Source organism: Cyclopterus lumpus, chromosome 24 (genome assembly GCF_009769545.1).
Source record: "Cyclopterus lumpus isolate fCycLum1 chromosome 24, fCycLum1.pri, whole genome shotgun sequence".
In the NCBI taxonomy this organism is placed as follows: Eukaryota; Metazoa; Chordata; class Actinopteri; order Perciformes; family Cyclopteridae; genus Cyclopterus; species Cyclopterus lumpus.
Genome location: NC_046989.1, coordinates 7,924,599 through 7,945,478, shown reverse-complemented (window position 1 = coordinate 7,945,478; position 20,880 = coordinate 7,924,599). Strand labels below are relative to the sequence as shown.

The following is a 20,880-nucleotide window of genomic DNA, read 5'->3' as shown; positions in this document are numbered from 1 at the left end:
CAGAGAAGACCAAACAACAGATGGTGAGCAGGCATCCGTTTTCATTATTCATTTCACTGTGTACAGGTTCCCTGGATGCATGCGACAGCATTTATACATGTAATATGAAATAGATGTACTGAATCAACAAACAGCCACATGCTTTCATCCTCACGGTTCGTACTGATATGATTCAGCCATACATCAAATTAAAAAACATCTTTAACTAAAACTAATCATGCTGTTCGGTCATGTACATCATTGTAATCATCTTAATACAACCAGAATAAACTAATGCAAATGTTTACATGACAAAGAGCAGTGTCCGTTCATGTGCTAAATGTTCTAAAATTATAAATTGCAGAACTATTTAATCTTACAGGTAGTCAAAGATAAAAGCATTCATACTGAAATAAATACTGAAATTCAACATTAAACCAAATATACCTGAGCAAGAGGCATAGTTACATGAAGGGATGTACAGTAAGTTTGCTTTTACTTGTCGAGATATTCGACATTCCCATCTTGTTTAAGGAAGTCTTTCACAAAAATAGAGATAATGGTATTTAACAATAGAACTCTATTAAAGCACCTATTCCTATTTCACATGCATGGGAATCAAGCTCAGACACAATATAAAGAGTTTCTAAACAGTTCATAAAATGAATGCATAGTGCAGTGACAGATTCAAAAAGAAAATTCCCCCCCCCCCAAAAAGGGGGTAAAACTCAAACATAATTACCGTTTCTATTATAAAACATATGTAAAAAAACAAACAGAGTTGATCATGTCTCATTACAACAACCCTGAATGAGGCTTTATTATTGTAAGGCACATGCAGGTTACTGACAATTAATATCGTGACAAAAGGGAGACATGTATTTAACACTTGGTGCACGTGGAAATGTTTGCTGAGCTCCAGTATGTTGAGACCGATGAAAGTTGAAGCTGTTTAAATAAATAATCATGACAGTTATGGCAGGTGAACCTTCTCTGATGTCCTGCCAAAAACTGTACATTAACAATAAAATAGAAGTCAAGGAAGATCATGAAGATGAGATGTTTAAAAGAATGTGGTCCTATCAGGCTCAGAAAGCCTTCATCAGAGTATCATTCATGAGATACATAGCGATACGTTGTTTTATAATGCCTCTAAAATGCACTTATTTCCTAGCAGTAAGTGTTTGTTCAGTAATTGTTCCTGTTTCTTTTTGGCATTCTTAAATCTAGTATTCACAGGGCCATAAAAGTGCCTCACAATCCCTGTTTTCTTTTCTTTTTGAAGCGTTATGGTAACATTAAAAAGGTATTTCTGCATGCAGTGGTGGTGCTTAATGTGAGAAATACCTTTGGCGGACCAGAGTCCAGCAGGACATGCAAACTGGTGCTGATGTAACTCAAAACCCGTAACCCAGGTTACGGGTTTTCAAATCAGTAAATTCAAAAAGGCCCATCGTCTGCCTCCGGTGTGACCGGCTTGGAGGCGGCGAGTGAGTCTTGATATTTCACTCTGGCCTTCGGGGAAGAAGTCGGCGGAAGTGAGAGTCTTCTCTTCATAGACAGCAACCTGAGGATCTCGCTCACCTGAGACTCGAGCACCGACAGGCGGCCGCTCAGCTTCTGAATGTCTCCCTTCAGCTCCAGCTTGGCCTCGTGCAGAGTGGCCTGAAGGAGCGCCTGCTCAGACACCGGCTGAACAAAAGAGTGTTTGAGGGAGTCGACCCCCAGACTGTGTTCAAAAGGGTTTCTCTCCAGAGGGCTCCTTTCCATCGGGCTTCTTTCAAAGGAGCTCCTCGAGTCTCCGGCCCGGTCGATGCGTAGATCGCTCTTAGTGATACCGCTGTCGCAGGAGTCAGTTTTGTGCAGGGCGCTGATTTCTTCGCCCGCCTCTCCAGCACCGTTGCCCACCTCTGTGCTCCCCATCTCTCCACTTTCCTCCAAATCCTGATTCTTGTTGGCGACTGCCAAGAGTTCTGAGGACTGGGATCCCTTCTGCCACTCCTCTGCTTGCTGTGGCTTCTTTTCTGGCTCGACGGCAGGAGGCGGCGGCGGTGCGGTTGAAGCGACGTTTTTAAACTTCGCCCAGCCTCGAGCACCTCTGCTGCCAGCAACGCCACCGACGGCTCCCTCTCCGCCTGCGCCGCTGCTCTTCACCGGGCCGCTGACCCTCTGACAAAGCTGACTCTCGGCGTCAGGCCTCGCCGTCGACTCCCCGGCCTCTTGTGCGCAGCTCTGCTCTGAAGTCTCAGTGTGGAGAAGTGCAGGTGGAGGTGCAGCCATGCTGCCCCCTCCTGAGCAGGGTGCATTACTCTGCACCGGGGAGCGGTACTCCTTCTGCTGAGAAGATACAGGCTGACACTGTGCGTACGAGTTGGATTCGGAGTGACGCTGGTGCTGCGGCTCCACCTGGACACAGTTGTGATCAAAGTAGGAGTGAGACTCTCCCGGCTGAGCGTCTCTCTGCTGTCGGAACCTCTGGAACAGCTTGCGCACTGGGTGGTCTTCGGGAATGGAGAGAGCCACCTCGTTCCTCTGGTGCTCCTGCTCCCTCTTCACGTCAGCAATCTTTCTGAAGATTATCTGCAAGAGGGAGAAACTGTGCATGAAGACAACAATGTTGGGATATTCACACCGAGGCCACATTTAGATTCTAATAGAGCTCTTGTTAGATGAAACAACGCATGCATATATATATATATAATGCTGAAAACTGAAAGCAGCATTGCAAACTCTTGATGGAGCAGAAATAAAGTATTGGAGCGATATTGAGCCCCGTGAAACTTCTTAGAATCTAACTTGGACTATAATGATGATGGGAACTACAAATACAATCGTGTTCATGAACAGTTCCGAATTCAGATTATTTACACGAGTGAAAACACCAACTCCCCTGAATACAAAGCACTGCTACATTCCCTTTGTCAGTCATATCAATGTCATTGTCGCCCCCCCAGACTTTAAAAAAATAATGTCATCTAGGGGTTTATCTCAAACTAACTAGCTTAGATGTTATGTTAAACACAACCGTGTGAGAGAACTGGAGCACTAGGGTACTTTTATGGTAAAACAAATAAAAAACTAATGCACAAACCGCAAAAATCCCACTGAAAATGAAAGGAAATGGGTCAATACTGTATGTTCCTGTATAAGACACAGCTAATAAATCAAAACACATTTGAGGAGGTGCTTTCGGGCCCTGATTGTATACCATGTTCAACTTGCGTGCATGTGCAGTTAAGATGCACATACACGCAAGTTAACATGTGAGTAAAGAGGCCAGCGACGTAAACCTGTGCAGCGCAAACTGTTTCTAAAGCTGCTCAAATCAATAATAGATGGTTTTGTTTTCACCGAATACATTTGAAGAAAAATACATTAATCTTTCAACATGCTGCCACAATTTTCCTTACAAATGTTTAGATTTAGAGCCGCTTCACTGACCGTGGGATTTCAGTATCTGTTATTACATAAGAGCTCTTATAATGGAAAAGTCAGCAGAAATATAAAGTACATAGCTACTTAAAACATTATAAAATAATCATAAACCTCCATGTTTCTGTTGTGGTTTGACTGTATTCCTGAACTTTTTTGACACAGAGGTTGTATATGCATGTAAATCTGTTTAATTTCTTAATAAAATTGCATATTCTGATTGATAATATCTACCGCACTTCAGAAGTATCTGTATTTATAAACCAGTCCTAAACAAAGGGCCCAACGACCCGCGTTTACCAGATTGACTCGGAAGAGAATATTCATAAAGAATTTATATGATTTTCATCCCATAGGATAATATTACAGCGATATATAAGCAACTTACTATCATGGCTGGAAAGCAATACATTGCAATGCCTTAAAGATATTAATATATGTATCATGGACGAGTTTATCAAATATTAATTAGTTTGAGGATGAACTTTTTCAATAACTGGTCCTCTATAAGCTTCTCGTTATACAGTTCTGTATATTTGAGCAAAGTTTGGATGCACAGCATGAGTTTGCAATTAAGCTGCTGATAATGACACCTTTACTGTCTCCTCTCACAAGACGAAACCACAGCTCTCCATCAGACTCTTACCCGTTTCCGTAGATTGCAGGTGAGGATGAGGTTGCGTGAGAACGTGTTGGCGAACGCTGTGTAAAACTCCAGCACCCTCATCAGAGCGTCTCTCCTGATGACGTGCAGGTCGCAGTAAGTCAGAGCTCGGACATTTGCACACGCCCGGGCCGGCGTGGTCTCTTTCCAGAACACGTCTCCAAACACGTCAGCTTTACCTGGAAGGAGCCAGACACGCTGAGTTAGGGATGCACAGCTCGGACTAGTTCAGTCCAGATAGTGATAACTGGGCTTTGGGTATCAACCGGCATGCCTCACTGCGTGGAGGTGACTGGGATCATCCTTTATATGTGTAAGGAAAACATCAGACTTGACCTAAACATTGCTTTCTTAATCATGAATGCATCTGTGCACTGAGACCACCTTTAGGTAAAACTAGACTTAATGTTGCGTCGGATTACCGAGTATTGCGACGACCTCATCGTCCTGGATGACCTCCAGTGAGCCGGAGACCACAAAGCAGAGGGTGTCTACGCTCTCTCCGATGTGAAAGATGAGGTCCCCAGGTGCGCAGTGTGTGGTCTGAAACTCCACAGCCAGAGAGCGCAGACAGCCGTCGCTCGCCAGACGGAACGCCGGGTGATCGTTGAACACCTGCCGGTTGAGGTGCACGCAGATGTCCGCACGCATGTCTTTGGGACAAATTGAGAGAACCTGAGAGATGGTGAGGTATCAGAAGTTAAGGTGACTGAAGCGAAAATGCGAATGTCCCTCTAAAGACAGTTTTGTTTGTCTGTTCTGGTCTACAATTTCCATTTAATAACATTTAAATTACAGTAAGTGCACATTATGGATATATTTTAGAGTTTGTTACTAAAATGGGACATTTCATGAACTCCTACTGCCAACATTAATGATAATATTACCTTATCCGTGTCAATGCCCTTGGACATGGCCCAGGTGGAGACGATGAAGTCCATGACCCTCTCACTCAGACCTTTGGGAACCTGATAAACTTTCAGGAAGTCGCGCACGTTGTTGAGCATCTCATGGTAGCGGTTTGTGTTGGTGTACATCTGCTGGAAGATGGTGGTGACATTTCCAAAGATGGTTGCATATAGCAGCGCTAATAAAAAAAAAGACACAAAGTCAGGTACAAAGCAGCACGACATGTAGGGCGGATTTATTCAACATGAGAAGGAGCGATATGTTTTATTCTGGGAAACCATGAGGGATCATTAGTAGTTCGGTTCACATGGTCTGAATGTATCTTTAGGATTTGTATTCCAAACATTATTCAGGTATTTGACCTCAAATTATTTAGGTTAATTGTTGTGTAAATTAATAGATGTTTACACATTTGAGTATTATAATGGATTGCATGTTTTAAGGAGGTGCATTTTTTACAAAAAAGAACATTACATGCACCCCTTGTATCTTTAAATGACCATTATCTTTTACAAAGTGCAAATTAAGGAGTTCACAAATTAAAGGATTGAGCATATTAAGGTCTTTTAAACGGATATGCATGTAAATGAGAGTTTACCTTAAAATATGTATATTAAAACCTACACGATCTATTAAAAATACCAGACTTACATCTTACATCCCATCAGGTTAGTGATTTATTTTCCCCTTAAGATATAATCAGTTGACTAATACCTTAAAATTAAACACCTTTTTTTAACAAGGTGTAAATAAAAAAATATCATGTTTTGGGAAAACAACTTTAAATGTTTTTAATCCTCCTATGCAAATAATCCGAGTGGTGGATTGAGCGTTTATAATGTAATTCATAATGCACGTTTCCTCAGTACGAGTTGGGTGCTGCAGTGACCTCAAAGAGTCAGTCAGTATCTCTTATCGTGAGCTTTTACCCACTCAAGAGGAAAGAGTCGTCTCCAGCTTCCACAGCAGGATCGCAGAGGTTAGGATACATATCTAACGTGATGGCTCATTGTCCTTTTTATTACACTTGAGCCTGCGGGCAAACTCCCCCTTTCTTCTTTTCCTCTCGCATAATTACTGTATCCGTAGCAGGAGATATTTTGGCCGTAATTGAACCCGACACTTCAGTGTGACTGAGTGATCTTTCGAGATCGAAACACCACAAGAATAATGGGTGTTTAGTTTTGGGAGTGCAGACCTTGAAGCGTGGCCGTCAGATTGTGTTTCCCTCACTGTTTTTTATTGCATCGCTGTGCATGCTGTTTTAGAGGAGTGGGTCAAAGGTTATGAAGGAAGGCGAGTCGTGACGGAGGAACTGTAAGCAAAAGGCTGGAAGTGGAAGCAGTGACACTGAAGGTGAAGCTATTACTGTAACTGGGTGATGGAAATAATACAGACACCTGAATAAAAATAGATTTCTATTTTTACGGAGAGGCTCAACGTGATTTAAATGAGGCTGGTTTGACATATTGTTTTAGATGTAATAACGTCACATAATCAAAATGCCTTTTAAAGGCAAATGCACTGTTTTGTGAACAAAATTACTGTCTAAATTAGTGTAAAGTTGTAAATGCTAAGGTCTTTAGCGCTGCATCACTGCCCTGATTCTCTGTAACTCAAGACCTTAATCTAATTAAGCTGGATCTCATTTACAGTTTGGTGTTATTCAAAACTACAGCACCACTGGATCTGATTCAAACCCATAAACATGATGTACAAAATATACTGTATTGTGGTTGCTGTAGAGTTGGTTATTTTACCTGCTCACTGCATGAAAACGGTCCCTCGTATTTTTCATAATGAATCAGTGAGCAAACATTGATTTCTTGAGTTAAAACCGGCTTAAAGCAGAGAATGGGCCTCAATCATTTTAGTATGAGTGAAATGACTCTCTGATCGAATAGTAATGATGACCAACCTTCAGACAGACCTCCATCAGATGGACGGCTGAACATTTAATTTTTGTTATCGATAAAGCTGAGTCCTAAACTCTCATTGGTTCAAACAACGAGGCTGCAGCTTAATGTAAATTACACGACCAGAGTCAAGAGAGCCTGTGAATCACTGGATACTGTAAAGAATTGTTCATGTACACAAAATGATCTGTTATTTGAATAAGATTTAAAGTGGCAGAGAAAATATGTGCATGCACGTGTCTGTATGTGTAGTGTGTTGTTGACTACATTAAGTCAAGATAAAATCATTTAAATTAGCAATGCTGATTTCTGCTACACCACATGTTTATCAATAAGAACCAACTTATGAGTCAATGGTTCTGAGCTTGAGTTTGAACCACATCTACACCATATGCTGCTTTACTGGCAGCTGGCAGACAACCAGCCGAACAGTGAAGCGCATTACTGTGACTAGCATGCAAGTAAATGCATCCAGATTGTTTCGGCTCCTGCAAGATTGCGCTGGCATATTAACAACGGATGAACGCATGGATGGGATGGAAGCGGCGTCAGAGGGCGAGTGTATCGTATGCTGTGTAGAGTGATGGGGAGATTGGAAAGTGGCTACAGCTGTGCAGCTGTTGTTCGACGGGCATAATCATTTCACACCTGCAGCTGCAGACATAAACCAGTAGCTTATATCACTTTAAAGTGACCGGCGTCTTCTTTCTTTATAGGCAGCTGTCACTGTTACACTTTGTGGTAGCTAGCTAGCTATAGCTTGATAGTAGTCCTGTGGTGCTTCGCTAAGACAAAGTTTCAAAGACAAAACCATGAAATTCTTGCATTCTGTTCAATTTATTTGGAATTATGTTCACAAAGTTGATATTTGGCTACAGTGTTAAATATGCAAACATCGCACCACCTTGCAGCTAAAATACCAGAGTCAAAACTGATGTATGTTAGGAAGTGGCATCTGTCAGTGGAACAGGTCATGTTGTAAATTGGTATGACACTGAGGTAAAACGCACAACTTCTGGAGCGAGAGCGCAGATCGTAACCGATTCAACCTTTTTTTCCAATGTTGTGTGCTTCGGAAGACGTTGCCTTCCTCCAAAATCACAGTGAAACAGTGGAGCTGCTGTTCATTTGTCCTCTATTCAGCTTTATTTAGACTCTCAAGGTTGTACTGTGCGTCCATTGAAGTAGAAAAACAGCAGTCACTTTGATTTAAGCTGTTCTGAAAAGCGTCGCTTGAATTTCTCTTGACAAACTGTCCACCGGCAATTGATACATTTAGGGTTTTGTGCCATTTGGAAGAACACAGGGACGATTGGTTGATCATTTAAATGTGTCTGCTCATGTGATAAAAAGAACTTGTATGTGTATTGGAAGGCTGTGTGACTCCATTAACTGCTCCATTAACCACCACTCATACAAGGAATAGTAATACAACCATTTGTTATGTAAGATCAGATCTTATAGACGTTGTTTTTTTCTTCATAATATGTGATCTGGAAAGTATTTTTATGTATTTAGAAGATATATTTTAAATATTCCCTGAGATTTTATGAAATGTTTGGACTGGATATTAAACACAGCGCTTAATGTTGGAAAGCGATACTTACAGCCCACCATCATCATAGCCACAGAGAAAATCTTCTCTCCGTCTGTGGCCGGAGCGATGTTGCCAAATCCGATGGTGGTGAGACTCGTCATGGTGAAGTAGAGAGAAGAAATGTACAAGGTGTCTTTGTTGGGACCCCCCTCCCACTGTCCCGTACCACTGGCGTTGTAGCGGTAAGGAGTCCCAATGCTCAGGGCCAACTGGTAGAGCCAGCTGTCTGTCTTAATGGTGTTGGTGGTCTCGTCGATGACTTCATAGTCCCCGATGCTGTACCAGATGCAGGCCAACCAGTGGGCCACCAGACCGAAGACGCACACCAGCAGAACCAGGACGGCTGCTCCGTACTCCAGGTAGTGGTCCAACTTACGGGCCACGCGGCCCAATCGGAGCAGGCGGACCACCTTTAGGGAGCTGAACAGACTGCTGAGACCCTGCAATGAGAAATTAATCGGCAACTATTTTGATCATGATCATTTTAATCACAATAATCCACTGTTAATCTACATTATTTTTAAATGTGACTATTTTGTGGGTGTTGTATTCTTATATGATTATGAACTGAAGATCTTTTGGTTTTAGACTCTAAGCAATTTGAATAAGTCAACTTAAGTTTTGGGAATTTCTAATTAGAAGTTTTACACAGTTTTAGACATTTAATTGACCGAATGTTTAATTCATGCTAATAAATGCAGTCATTTGATCCATTGTCAATATTTTAAAAAACTATTGATCGAAGTAGCTTTAAAAGATAAAATAAATGATTATTTCCTACTGGCAGTAGAGAGTCTTCTGTTCGGGTGGTGTTCTTGTGGAAAATTGAAGACTCACGAAGATGACTTGCTCGAGATGAAGACGTGATGACATCCTTAGTGGAAACAATCAATCAGAAATGTTTTGATATTTTCATGCGGTGTTAAGGACCAACACATACACCATTTTAGCAACACATTAATGTGAATTTGCTCACCTCATTTACGTGTTCAAAGGCGTTGATGATGTCGTAGGGCAGACAGGACAGCAGGTCGATGACGAACCACGTCTTTAGGTAATTCATCCGTATGAGCTTCGCGTCTGAAACAACTTCCCCAGCAGGACCCACAAAGGTGGTGTGGAAGTTGAGCACAATGTCAATCAGGAAGATGATGTCCACGACGCTGTCCAGCACCAGCCAAGCCAAATTGTTTTGCTTCGTCTTAAAGGAGACGTTGTAGGGCACCATGATGGCGGTGTAGAAGGTGAGGACGAGGATGACCCAGTCCCAGGTGGTCTTGAAGGTGCAGTAGTGGAGGATGATGTGCGGAGGGGTCTTTGGGGCCTCTTGTTTGTACTGAGGGAGGATCTCTGATCCCAGCTGTAGAGCCTTTATGGAGAAGGAATATGTAACATTGTGAGTACATAATATTGTGCTAAGTGCACCAAGGAACAGCAGTTTCATCATAGCGCCTTCTCGTTGCACAACTTTAAAATGTGTCTGTAAAATGCTGAACAGTTTTAAGGTGGATTTTTCCTTTATTTTGGAAAATATACTCGTCTCAGAATCTGGATCTTCTATCTTTAAGGAAGTTTCTTTTTTTAGGGAGATACATGCATTTGGAACCAAACTCTTCTTTTAGACCCGACCCGGCTCCTCACCTCAGCCAGTCTGGACGGCTTGTGGCTGACCTCAGTGCTCAGCGGCGCTAACTGGTGCACCAGGTTGCGGTTGTTGGTCAGGGCCCGCGTCAGTCTGGCAAACTTCGTCCATCCTGCTCCGAGACCAAAATACAGACCGTTTATGGAGACATTTTAATTGTTACAAACAATGCTGCAATGCCACTTTTTTAATATTGCTAACAGCAATACAATGGTCATTATTTTCGTGAATAAAACACTTTAAGGCTACATAACTGAGATTTCAATGAAGTGATTCCCAACTTGTCTTCTCTTCAGCATTAACAGTCATGCTGGCAGGTTGATAAGACACCTTCAGTTTAGAAAGAACACCATTTGTCCAATCCATGTAATTGTACATAAATGCATCATCGTGAAATACGTCTTCTTTTTTTTTACTGCATTTTGAAGCAATAAGGAAAAAACAGCACTTGTGCTAGAGTATATGCTGAGTAGGACTGTTACGATATTCACTGTAAAACCATTCAAATGGTATCAGCTGGCTGTGGACAGATTCTTTTATTCCCTGCGTTTATAATCAGAAAGGCATTCACCATCCCCATGTGACCTGGGTGTCTTTTGTTTCTGCTTGATGTATGTAGAAGTCTCAGTGGCACACTTAATCCTCAGGGACATGGCGCCCTCAGAGACCGGTGTTCACTGACCCGCACACACAACACCTGGACAGTTGTATGTTACATACCAGGAAACAAACGTCTGTTGAGTCACAGCCACTCGTGTGCTCGAGACTCTCAGCTGCACTGCACCCTCCATGGTGTTGTTGGATTACAATGAGCTTTGGCTGGACCTGAATAAGATATCTACTTGATGTAAACTTGAAACCATTTGAACCAGATACAAAAATATGAACCGTCTCACCTTTGGTTGTTTCATCTTCGATCGGCTGTTTGAAAAGCGTAATGTCTCTGAAGGTGCAGAGGAAAAGCACCACCTTATTGTTCTCATTTCTGATTGGAGCTACCTGCATGTAGAGCCATATCGGTGTTCCTGTAGGAGACAGTTTAAAGGAGAGTTGTGAGAGAGCACCAATGGAGATAAACTAATTGGACAAATAGATGTAAATGCCATCATGCAGTTGATGATTTTTAGTGTGAAAAATAGTAAATGTATAGTGAAACTTACTATTCTTTGTATAGAGCAACACCTCATAGAAATGGGACTCGTAGTTATTGAAGGTCTGTCTGATGTTGTCTATAGTATTCTTATCAGTGAGGTCACCATACATGAAACTGCAAAAAAAGGGAAGCCGACACCAAAAAGCAAGAAGGAGCGTGTTGTTTTTAGAAAGAAAAGCAGAACATTAAAAGACAGACATCACTAACTTGGATTGAACACCTTTTCTTCTTCTTCCTCGTTATTGTAGTTGTACTGCAAATCGGGAGTCACATTTTTTTGCGATGACAACAGCAAGATCATTGCATGGTTTCTGGTCCTCTGTCCAATTTGACCACATTCATAATTAGTTGACCTTTTATAGAATAGAGTTGTATGTATATAAAGATCTGATTGTATGGGGCCTTTTAACATCTGGACAGGGACAACAGATGAAAAGCTCTTTTTTGGGCAAAATCTGGCTATTTACACTGTTTTATTCTTATCTTCTGTTGATCAATGAGCACAGCTCCTGACAAATAAAGGAAGATTGGAAGTGCTGGAGCTGAGATTCAATATTTAGAAAAAAAATAAAAAGCATCAGCGCATTGCAATTTGTTTTGTACTCACTTATAGATGCAAGATATTGGTCAGATCATCTTACAACAAAAGGCATCTTACTTGCACGAGCTGCTTCTGTGCATGACTTCAGCTCGGTGGTATCCAGAGAGCTTGCAGAATCCATCGTTGCTGTAAACGACTGGCCACTCCACGATTTGTGCGTTTCCCAACAGGAAACTGGTTTCTGCAAGAAAATGCATCAACAAGTCAAGACTAACAACAAACCTGCAGACTTATGGGCACTTGCTGATCAACATTTTGGAGTTTTTGTCAGTTAAAGCCGGTGCATCCATGAGATCATTGCAACTGGAGTTATGCAACTGTAACCTCGTTGAACCTTAACAGATTTTTAGCTGCGTTAAATCTGATATTTTTGTGTTATTTTTTAAATTTAGTCTCCTATAAATCCTGCTGTTGACCGGTGTCATGAATCAGAGATAACCTCAACATATACCATTTAAATCTGTAGCTGTATCATCAAATCAATGCAAAGCAAAACTAACCACCATTAATCCTATTTTAAATATCATATATAATGGAAACAATATCATTACTATTTAAAGCAGCAGTAAACAATGAGGATTAGACAAGTCACTCAGCAGAAATAGTTGTTGATACAATGTTTATGTTCCACCCTTAATGCAAATTAAATATTGATGTGGAGCTGCAAAGTTCTCCAGCTTCACAGCCGTTTGTCCAAACGGATGTCTCGACAGAAATTACTGAGGACATTTTCTCCAGTTTACAGTCAGAAACTGTCAGACTTAAAGCCTCTGTATCGTGAACTTAACTCTTAATGTTGTAATCAATGCATTCACTCTGCAGCTGTTTGCAGTGTTTCAGGGACCAAGAGATTCAGACATCAATGACTGAATTTAAGTTTATTTTAACACTCTAAATGTGTCAAATGTACTCCAACAGTGAGACATTTAATTAATCGACCAACTCAGTTGCATTTTTTTTGTATTTACACCACAGTTTGTCTGACATTGTGCACTTTATCTTGTGATGAGAAGCATCAAAGCCTCACTCTTATGAGGAAGCTATTAGCTGCCTCCCAGACGGTCAATGACAACATTATTTGTAATGATAATATTACCTTTCTGAAATATAAACAACAAATACGAACAATTATAATTGCAAAATGACACAATAATGTAAGCAAATGGGATGGAGAAAAAGAAAATTAAAAAGGTGTTTGAATCCAGAAGAACTCATCAGAAATAAAGCTCAGTAGAAAAAGCAGCTCTTAAATCATCTTACAATGAGCAACACAACATAAAATGGACTTTGACAGACCAGTAAACATTCTTGTTATAGCTATTGATAATATTATATCAATATATGTATTGATTATAATAGTATATTAATATATGTCTTAATGGGTATTAAAGGTATAGACTATTATACTGACTTTAATTTATTAACCAGGGAATTCGGACACAAGAGCATTAATTATATATATTTGTGGAAAATAGAAAAGTCAAGTCTTAATTGCTGCTGCTTTCCACGACACATAAATAACATTGAAGGTTTACTTCAGCATCACAGTCAGCGTTGTGTGGTCCTGTGAGTGACCTGTCAAATCTACAGCCATTCATTCTTTTATTTATTTCACAGTCAAACTCACCGCTGGAGCGCCGGACAATATTTTCCAGAAAAGTGTTCTGCGGAGCCACGAGTCCTCTCTTGCCCCCATGCATTCTGAGGGTTCCGCACAGAGACTCGGAGCTGCTCGGTGCTCGTGCTGTTAACAAATACCCCCCTCAGCTGGCTGCCCGACCGGAGCGTGGACCACGAGTGTCAAGACACCAGCAATGAAATGAGGTACTTCCGGACTGTGGTTTTTAGAAATAAATGCATAATTGCCGAATGTGGCATTTTTCATCGTAAAAAGCTACACGGACGATTTGATGTGGAATCTGAGGTGAATGGCACTTATTATCCCCAAATTATCCACATCACATTTACGACCACGTTGTTCTACACAGATGGATAACACATGATAAGCTTAGTCACAATACATAACTTGGATGGCTATTTACCCGCTATATGAAGATCAGTCTTCAAATATATTGTGTGTAAATAAACACAAGAAAAGCCTGAAAAAAACACATTAAATGTTATGCTTTTATTTTGGAGGTAACTCCGCTATAATGTCCCGACATTGTTGTCTGTAGCTTCTCAGACCTGCATACATGCATTGACCTGGGATGTCTATTATATGTTGTCCTTTAATATAGGTAATGGAGATTTATTTGTATTTGACCGACAATTCCCTTTAACACTTTGCAAACCAAGTGGCTAAACAATTTTTGTTGTTATCATTTCGAAAACGTTTGTAATTGGAAGTATGTATGTGTTCAAAAAGGTGATAATGATATTTGGAATTTCTAAAATATAATTTGACTAATTCGGAAAATAATAGAGCATTTACAAGTGTGGATCAAAATAGCTTACACAAGTATTGCCGGCCAACTTAAGTACAATTTTGAGGTGTTGTCTCTTCAAGTAATTAACTTGATTATTCCCATTCCATGTTACTTATTACTTAGCTTCTCCGAAACGTTTCAAAGATAGATATCGCACTTATTTAGTTTTTGGCAATATATGTATGTGAAACCTGTAGCTATTAGTTACTTAAATATGGTACGTACAAAATATCAGTTTACAAACTATAATACATTTTTATAGATTAATACACCCAACAGCATAGTTGTCGAATTAGCTCCACACGGACCAGAAATAACATGAAATATTGCTTACATGTTCATAATCATCCAATACAATAATACACTTTGATTAATTTTGGAAGCATGACTTTTAATTATATTCGGGTGTTTTACTATGTTTTTTTAATATTCTTATCTACCTATAGTACATGAATACAATACGTATACATTTTTTCCCCCAATAGAGCAGAGGAGGAGACCCCGCGTGCAGACTCCAGACTGCAAATGAATCGCGCATGCGCAAAGCCGCCGCGGATCCCACCCTCCTCCAGAGCGGGGTGTCAATGTACATGTGTCTTCAGTGTCACATTAAAATAAACCACTGCATTTGACTCACACAGCCTGCCTCAGTCACTTCCTGTCCACTGAGTGTGAGCCTCTCTGTGACATAAGCTAAACACCTAGCGTCCATTACAGTTATGCAAATGAGGCTCTGACGTCATTTAGCGACCTTTTCGGACAGCCAATAGCTACTTTCCTTACTGAGCAGTTGGTCACACTGGTGTTCACATGAATAACGGCCTGACGCAGCTTGCTGGTGGCTGCGCGTGAATGAGGATAAACCTTGAAACTGTGGCCACTTCAGCTGGACTTTGGATGCTGCCGTCCACGCCGACGTAACAGCTACAAGGTCTGTGATTTGACTTTAGATTCCGGGTGGTCGTGAAGTGCTGTGGTTTTATTTGAGGAATGCAGCGGCCACCGAGCTCCACTTCTCCTTGAGCGCACTCGGTGAACATGAACGCTGTTTTTGACGAGGAAGCAGTGTCGTGCATTTCAAACTGACGGTTATTAGTTTTTTTACGAGTCATGGCGAACGAGTTTGTGAAGACCTTTGTGCAGACGTGTAATTATCTCCAAGATCCACGTCATGTAGCGAGGTTTCAATACGTTTGTGGCGTTAAAGGAACATTTCCGGTTAAGCCGAGCAAACCGGATGGTGGGGACTCGGAGACCAACTGTCCCGGACTGCGGAAGAGGGTCCACCAGGGAGGACCGAGCCCAGACGCTAGTGTTGACAATGGGGCCGACGGGGATGCGACTGCTTCGCTGGTTAACGGGATGCAGGGCGACGTTACCGTCGGGCCGGAAGGTCCACCAGTGGACCCGGACACCACCAGAGCGAAACCCCTCCGGAGGAACTCCCTGACCGGAGATGTGGGTCAAGAGTTCCTCATCCAAAACAAGTTCCTGTTCTACCTGTTCACGTTTGGCACTGAGCTGGGCAACGAGATGTTCTTCATCGCCTTCTTCCCCTTCCTCTTCTGGAACATCGACGCCCTGGTCAGCCGGAGGCTCATCGTGGTCTGGGCCTGGAACCTGTTCGTGGGACAGACCACCAAGGACATGGTCCGCTGGTCCCGGCCGGCCTCTCCTCCCGTAGTGAAGGTGGAGGTCTTCTACAACTCCGAGTACAGCATGCCGTCCACGCACGCCATGACGGGGACCGCCATCCCCTTCTGTCTCTTCATGCTGACCTATGGACGGTGGCAGGTGAGAGCACTTTTAAAACACTGATCCCAGAGTGTGACATTCAGGTAAAAACAACTGAAGGTGAAGAAATGTACAGCTTGAATGCAGAAGTAGGCAAAGCTGGATCACCAGCCGGGCCTACGGGTCAACTGCTTCAGGGGCCCCAAAGGCAATGTGTTTACAAGTATTTTTGTTATATAAAAATAATAATATATTGTATCCTTTATTGATCCCACAATGGGGAGATTATTCTCTGCATTTGACCCATCCTTAGTTATTAAGGAGCAGTGGGCTGCAGTGAAGCGCCCGGGGAGCAACTGGGGGTTCAGTGTCTTGCTCAAGGACATGCTACTATGGGGAGAGCGGGGGTCGAGGCTACCTTGTGGTTACAAGACAACCACTCTCCCCATGAGCTACAGCCGCCCCCATATAAATGCATGAACTGGAAAGCGATCAGTTAAAGCTAAATGTAGTCAAAGAAACTCCAATCAATTGGATAATTTCACTATAATAATAAAAAAAGGCAAAAACACCCACAATGCATCAATTTATGTTTATCTTCTTCTGATAAGATGCTGAATACATATCTTTAGGGTTTGGACTCCTGCTGAGACGACAACAAGCAATTTGAACTGGTCAACTTGGGTTTTGAGAAATTGTGTTCTTGCAAATCTAAAATGTCCTCCCTCGTTTGCTTCCTGGTAATACTAAAGTCCTATTAATTCAATATCACACTTGTAAAACACATGGCCTTTCATGTGTGGGATGGCATATCTGCTCCTTCTTTTTCTCTCTGAAGGTTAGTGTTTTATTTACTTTAGTGTTCAAATATTTTATCATATCAACGCCAGCTCAGAAACCTTGACCTGACATGATAAGGTGTCTCCTGCATTCTTACCCACTATGTCCTTTCGTGTAGGGCCTTGTGTCAAAAGAAAAAAGTCAGTTGATATTATGCTTACATGCTGCATATTTGTGTTTTTTAATTACACAAACTACCCAAGACACTGCACACCAGCAGAGTATTCCAGCTGGTCCAATGGGTACTTAAACACAGCAGGATATATGCTAGCTGCACAGAGTGAGAGGAATAAGGAATAATAACTAATTTGTGGCCCCACTGCCCCCTAAAGTGTTAATCCAGCTCTGAGGCAATACGGTGCCTTGTGGATGTATTAAATGTGATATTATTACAGACAACTAGGCTGCAAATTCATCCATCTAAATAAAAAAATAAGAGCCAAGGTTCAGGTGCATCTAAAAAAAAAAAAAGGCCAAAGTTCAAGAAATACACAAGGCTTCTGACCTCCATAAAATGTAAAAAGCTCTTTATGACCTTTTTCTCCACAGCTCCCCACTGCAAACTAGGAACTGGGAACTGTCTGTTCAACACAGGCCGCCTTTCAATTATTGTTAATACTTGTTGCCCAGTCTCGTATGAACTTGGAGCCAAAAATATTCCTCTGTTAAAGCATTGTTAAAACATAACAGGGTGTGTCAGAGGAGTTCAGGTGAGCTGTGAAAAGTTTGTTTAGATTTTTAGATAAACAAGGCTCGCTATTCCACATTGAAAGACGCACAGAGAAGGGACGGGTGGATTCGACTTGGGGGAAGTGAAAGTATTCGTAAACATTGTGAACAAATGGACAACAGTGCAAAAGGGTGGGTCATTTCTTTTATGAAGTTAAGCCGCTAATTATCTTTAATTTCTCACTCCAGTCTGTTGAGTTGTCGTCAATAATAACTTTATTTAAAAGTTGAACCTCAAACTTCATGTAATGTATACAATCTCAAACTGATTCCATTTATTATCCTTTTGATGGGTCCCATGTGTCAAAATTCTGTTGTAATCTCTTAGTTTAATCAGCTTAGTTAAATCTTCATCATTTAATGAAAAATAAATTCATTAGCACAATTGCCCCAAAAATAAATGTAAGCGTAGACCATAAATGCTATTGTATTTTATTTTTGTCCACTTGCATAAGATCTTTGAACTGAGTTCAGGTAGTTGTCTGAACTGCCTGAACTCTTTTTGTGTAATCAAGGTCACTGAAGTAGAAGGTTAAGAAACTGAAAGATAAGATGTACACAATAAACTGCATGACCCTCTCAGGATGAACTGTAATAACCTTTGTGACCCCATAGCTTCCTATATAGAACCATCATCGGGTCAATTTGCCAAACACCTGATGAACTATTGACATTCTCATTATCTTTGGGTTATTGAATTTGTTGAATGTTCATCTTTAGCCACCATTCTAATATCTATATTCATATTCTTTTATTACTTGTCTTATGTTTTTGCTCCTAGTATCCATTCCTCTTTGGCTTTTGTGTGGCTCTCAGCTGGAGTATCCTGGTGTGCGTGAGCAGAGTCTACATGGGGATGCATTCTATTCTGGCAAGTATATTAAATCCATAATATGAAATGAATAATCCCTCACTGAAATATGAATAGCTCGAGAATAAAAAGTGATGCTGCTCCCCTTGAACCCTGAGCCTCCATTGACGCCTGTAGTGCCAGCTCAGCTTGGTCAAACATGTTCTCTGTTCAAATAACTTATTTTATGTTTCGAAAACATTTATTTTAAAACTTATTACATAAATGCATAACATTAATATGCATGACATCCACTCATGCCCCATTTTCGATGTTTATAATATCAAGAGACAATAAACAAATCAAGGCAAGATTAGATTTGGTGGCCAGGCAACTCATGTTAGTAGCGTTGTTTATGTTCTGCAACAGCAACTGACAACTCGTGTTAAGTCTGCAATCAAAACACAATGAATCATATATATCAAGCATGTATCATAGGCGTGTGTCTGCACACACGCGTATATCATACTGTATGTGGGTGCAAATATGAGTGAAACGTAGTGGCTTTGATGGCATGTATGCATAGTTGACAATGATTTGTGTCCCTGTGTTGCAGGAGGTAATAACGGGCTTCCTCTACAGCCTTCTTATTCTAGCCTTTTTCCAGCCAATTTTGGAAAAGATCGACAACTTCTACATGATGAACCACTTTGCTCCTCTTGTGATTATCGTGTCCCATGTGAGTCTCGGACTGGTGGCTTTCTCTCTGGATTCCTGGAGCACCTCTCGGGGTGATACAGCTCAGGCTCTGGGCACCGGGGTCGGAGCTGCCATCGCTACCCATGTGAACTATCAGCTGGGGCTGCTGCTGGATCCACCACTGTCCTCACTTCCTCTAACTTTCCCATCAATCAGCACTAGTTTGGTGGCTCTCGCTCTGCTGCGCTTCCTCATTGGAGTCGCCGTTATCCTGGTCACGAGGATGGTTATGAAAGCAGTGACTATTCCGTTCCTATGTCGACTGTTTGGGCTGCCTGCAGATGATGTAAGACAAGCGAGGCAGCACATGAAAGTAGAGCTGCCATACCGTTACATTGTCTACAGTGTTGTTGGTTTTAGTTGTGTCTGTGTGGGGCCTCTCATCTTTAGGATCTTAAACATTGCCTGAGTGTTGTGTGCAAACTGTCATTTCCTGCTGACATGTTCACCTCGTGGTGAAGGCAAAGAGCACTTGGAAACATGCTGCTGGTTTCGACACAAGACAAAGTTCTGTTTCTGCACGACAGAAACTGTTTTAAAGTATACATTTGGTGATCTTCTGTTTGTTTTTTGTATTGACTATATTTCTCTGTGTCAATGAGCTGTTGCTCAGGGTGACATATTTCTTCATTATGTTGAGCATTGGCACTGTATTTTAGATCAAGCTGGTCCCACACACACCATTCTCACACTGTGAATGCACTAAAACTGTGGGACCACTGGGACCAGTGTGCTTTGGGGCCCAGAGCCACAGACTATAGGAAGTAGGAATACATTGATGCACCAAAGCATTGTTGGTTTTCAGCCTTTTCATGGGATTTGTTGACCATAACAATATAGAACATCACCAACCTTATCCTTTAAAAGCCACCTGTGGTTGACACATATAAGGGTTAACTGCAACTTTGCATTTAAGGAATCTATCAAATGTACTGTCATGATGCTTGCATTCAATACTGAGGTAATTGGAGACCAAAACCGTGGATCACTTCACTTCAGTTGTTGCTGTGCTTAAATACAATCGGCCTCTAAGTTAACAGTCGTCGGGGTAGTTACTCTATTTAAATACTGGAGAAACAGGTCTGTTGTAGCCCTAAGACTGTTTCTGCAGTAACATAGGCATGATCTATTACCTCCTTTTTTTTGTACATTTGTTGTGCTCGTTTCAAAAAACATTTGCAATTTTTGGTCAAGTGTAAGTTAAGTGCTCTGAATAATCGTTTGAAAGCTTAAAATTAATATAAAATATTTTTGATAAAGTATTTTGACATCTTTCCTAATTTCAGCTGAATTGTTGCTGTAGAAAGAAATCTAAATATATATTATTCATACTTTATTTTGAGACTTGTATTTTCAGCTTTAATTGATTATTTGCTGTTGTAATGTCACAATAATGATTTGCTTTAATATTTATGTCAGCATTGTATTGCCTGAGCATTTATACTAAGTACTCATCAATATATACAGGTCTTATTATTATTATTATTATTACCTTTCATTCCCACATTAGGTTTTCTGTTATGCAAGGATTTTATCCTTTTGAAAAAGAAATATGGAAACAAGGAGAATAAAATCTTCCAAAAAAACGACATTTTGAATGCATTTTTTTTTAGAATTTCAGAAGTGAACCTGAAGACTGTGAATCAATCAGTGAGTGGGATCTTAGACCATTGTGTGTTTGAGTAATAGGAATATTATCCGTTCTC

General features: G+C 41.1%; 2 protein-coding genes across 2 annotated transcripts; one reads left to right on the top strand and one right to left on the bottom strand.

Annotated features, from left to right (window-relative positions):
- Positions 1–17: 17 nt before the first annotated feature.
- LOC117727879 (potassium voltage-gated channel subfamily H member 5-like) lies at positions 18–13,642 on the bottom strand. The gene is made up of 12 exons (XM_034528412.1): positions 13,521–13,642; positions 11,951–12,074; positions 11,300–11,406; positions 11,036–11,164; positions 10,139–10,251; positions 9,474–9,866; positions 9,279–9,371; positions 8,508–8,937; positions 4,963–5,162; positions 4,498–4,750; positions 4,058–4,254; positions 18–2,559 (listed from the first exon to the last, which is right to left on the bottom strand). The coding sequence occupies exons 1-12, from the start codon at positions 13,591–13,593 to the stop codon at positions 1,420–1,422; spliced, it is 3,252 nt and encodes a 1,083-aa protein (XP_034384303.1). The 5' UTR covers positions 13,594–13,642; the 3' UTR covers positions 18–1,419.
- A 1,316-nt stretch (positions 13,643–14,958) lies between these two features.
- LOC117727564 (sphingosine-1-phosphate phosphatase 1-like) lies at positions 14,959–20,763 on the top strand. The gene is made up of 3 exons (XM_034527939.1): positions 14,959–16,116; positions 18,407–18,496; positions 19,032–20,763. Exons 1-3 carry the CDS (start codon positions 15,433–15,435, stop codon positions 19,581–19,583), a joined length of 1,326 nt encoding a protein of 441 aa, XP_034383830.1. The 5' UTR covers positions 14,959–15,432; the 3' UTR covers positions 19,584–20,763.
- Positions 20,764–20,880: the final 117 nt, after the last annotated feature.

Bases quoted from the DNA above. Each gene is read 5' to 3' on its own strand.
- LOC117727879 (XM_034528412.1), bottom strand. From the start codon at position 13,593: ATGCATGGGGGCAAGAGAGGACTCGTGGCTCCGCAGAACACTTTTCTG. The intron at 4,751-4,962 runs GTAATATTATCA...ACCATCTCTCAG, and splicing joins AGGGCATTGACACGGATAAG to GTTCTCTCAATTTGTCCCAA. The intron at 2,560-4,057 runs GTAAGAGTCTGA...TCCCTCTTGCAG, and splicing joins CCTGCAATCTACGGAAACGG to ATAATCTTCAGAAAGATTGC.
- LOC117727564 (XM_034527939.1), top strand. From the start codon at position 15,433: ATGGCGAACGAGTTTGTGAAGACCTTTGTGCAGACGTGTAATTATCTC. The intron at 16,117-18,406 runs GTGAGAGCACTT...TTTTGCTCCTAG, and splicing joins TGACCTATGGACGGTGGCAG to TATCCATTCCTCTTTGGCTT. The intron at 18,497-19,031 runs GCAAGTATATTA...CCTGTGTTGCAG, and splicing joins TGGGGATGCATTCTATTCTG to GAGGTAATAACGGGCTTCCT.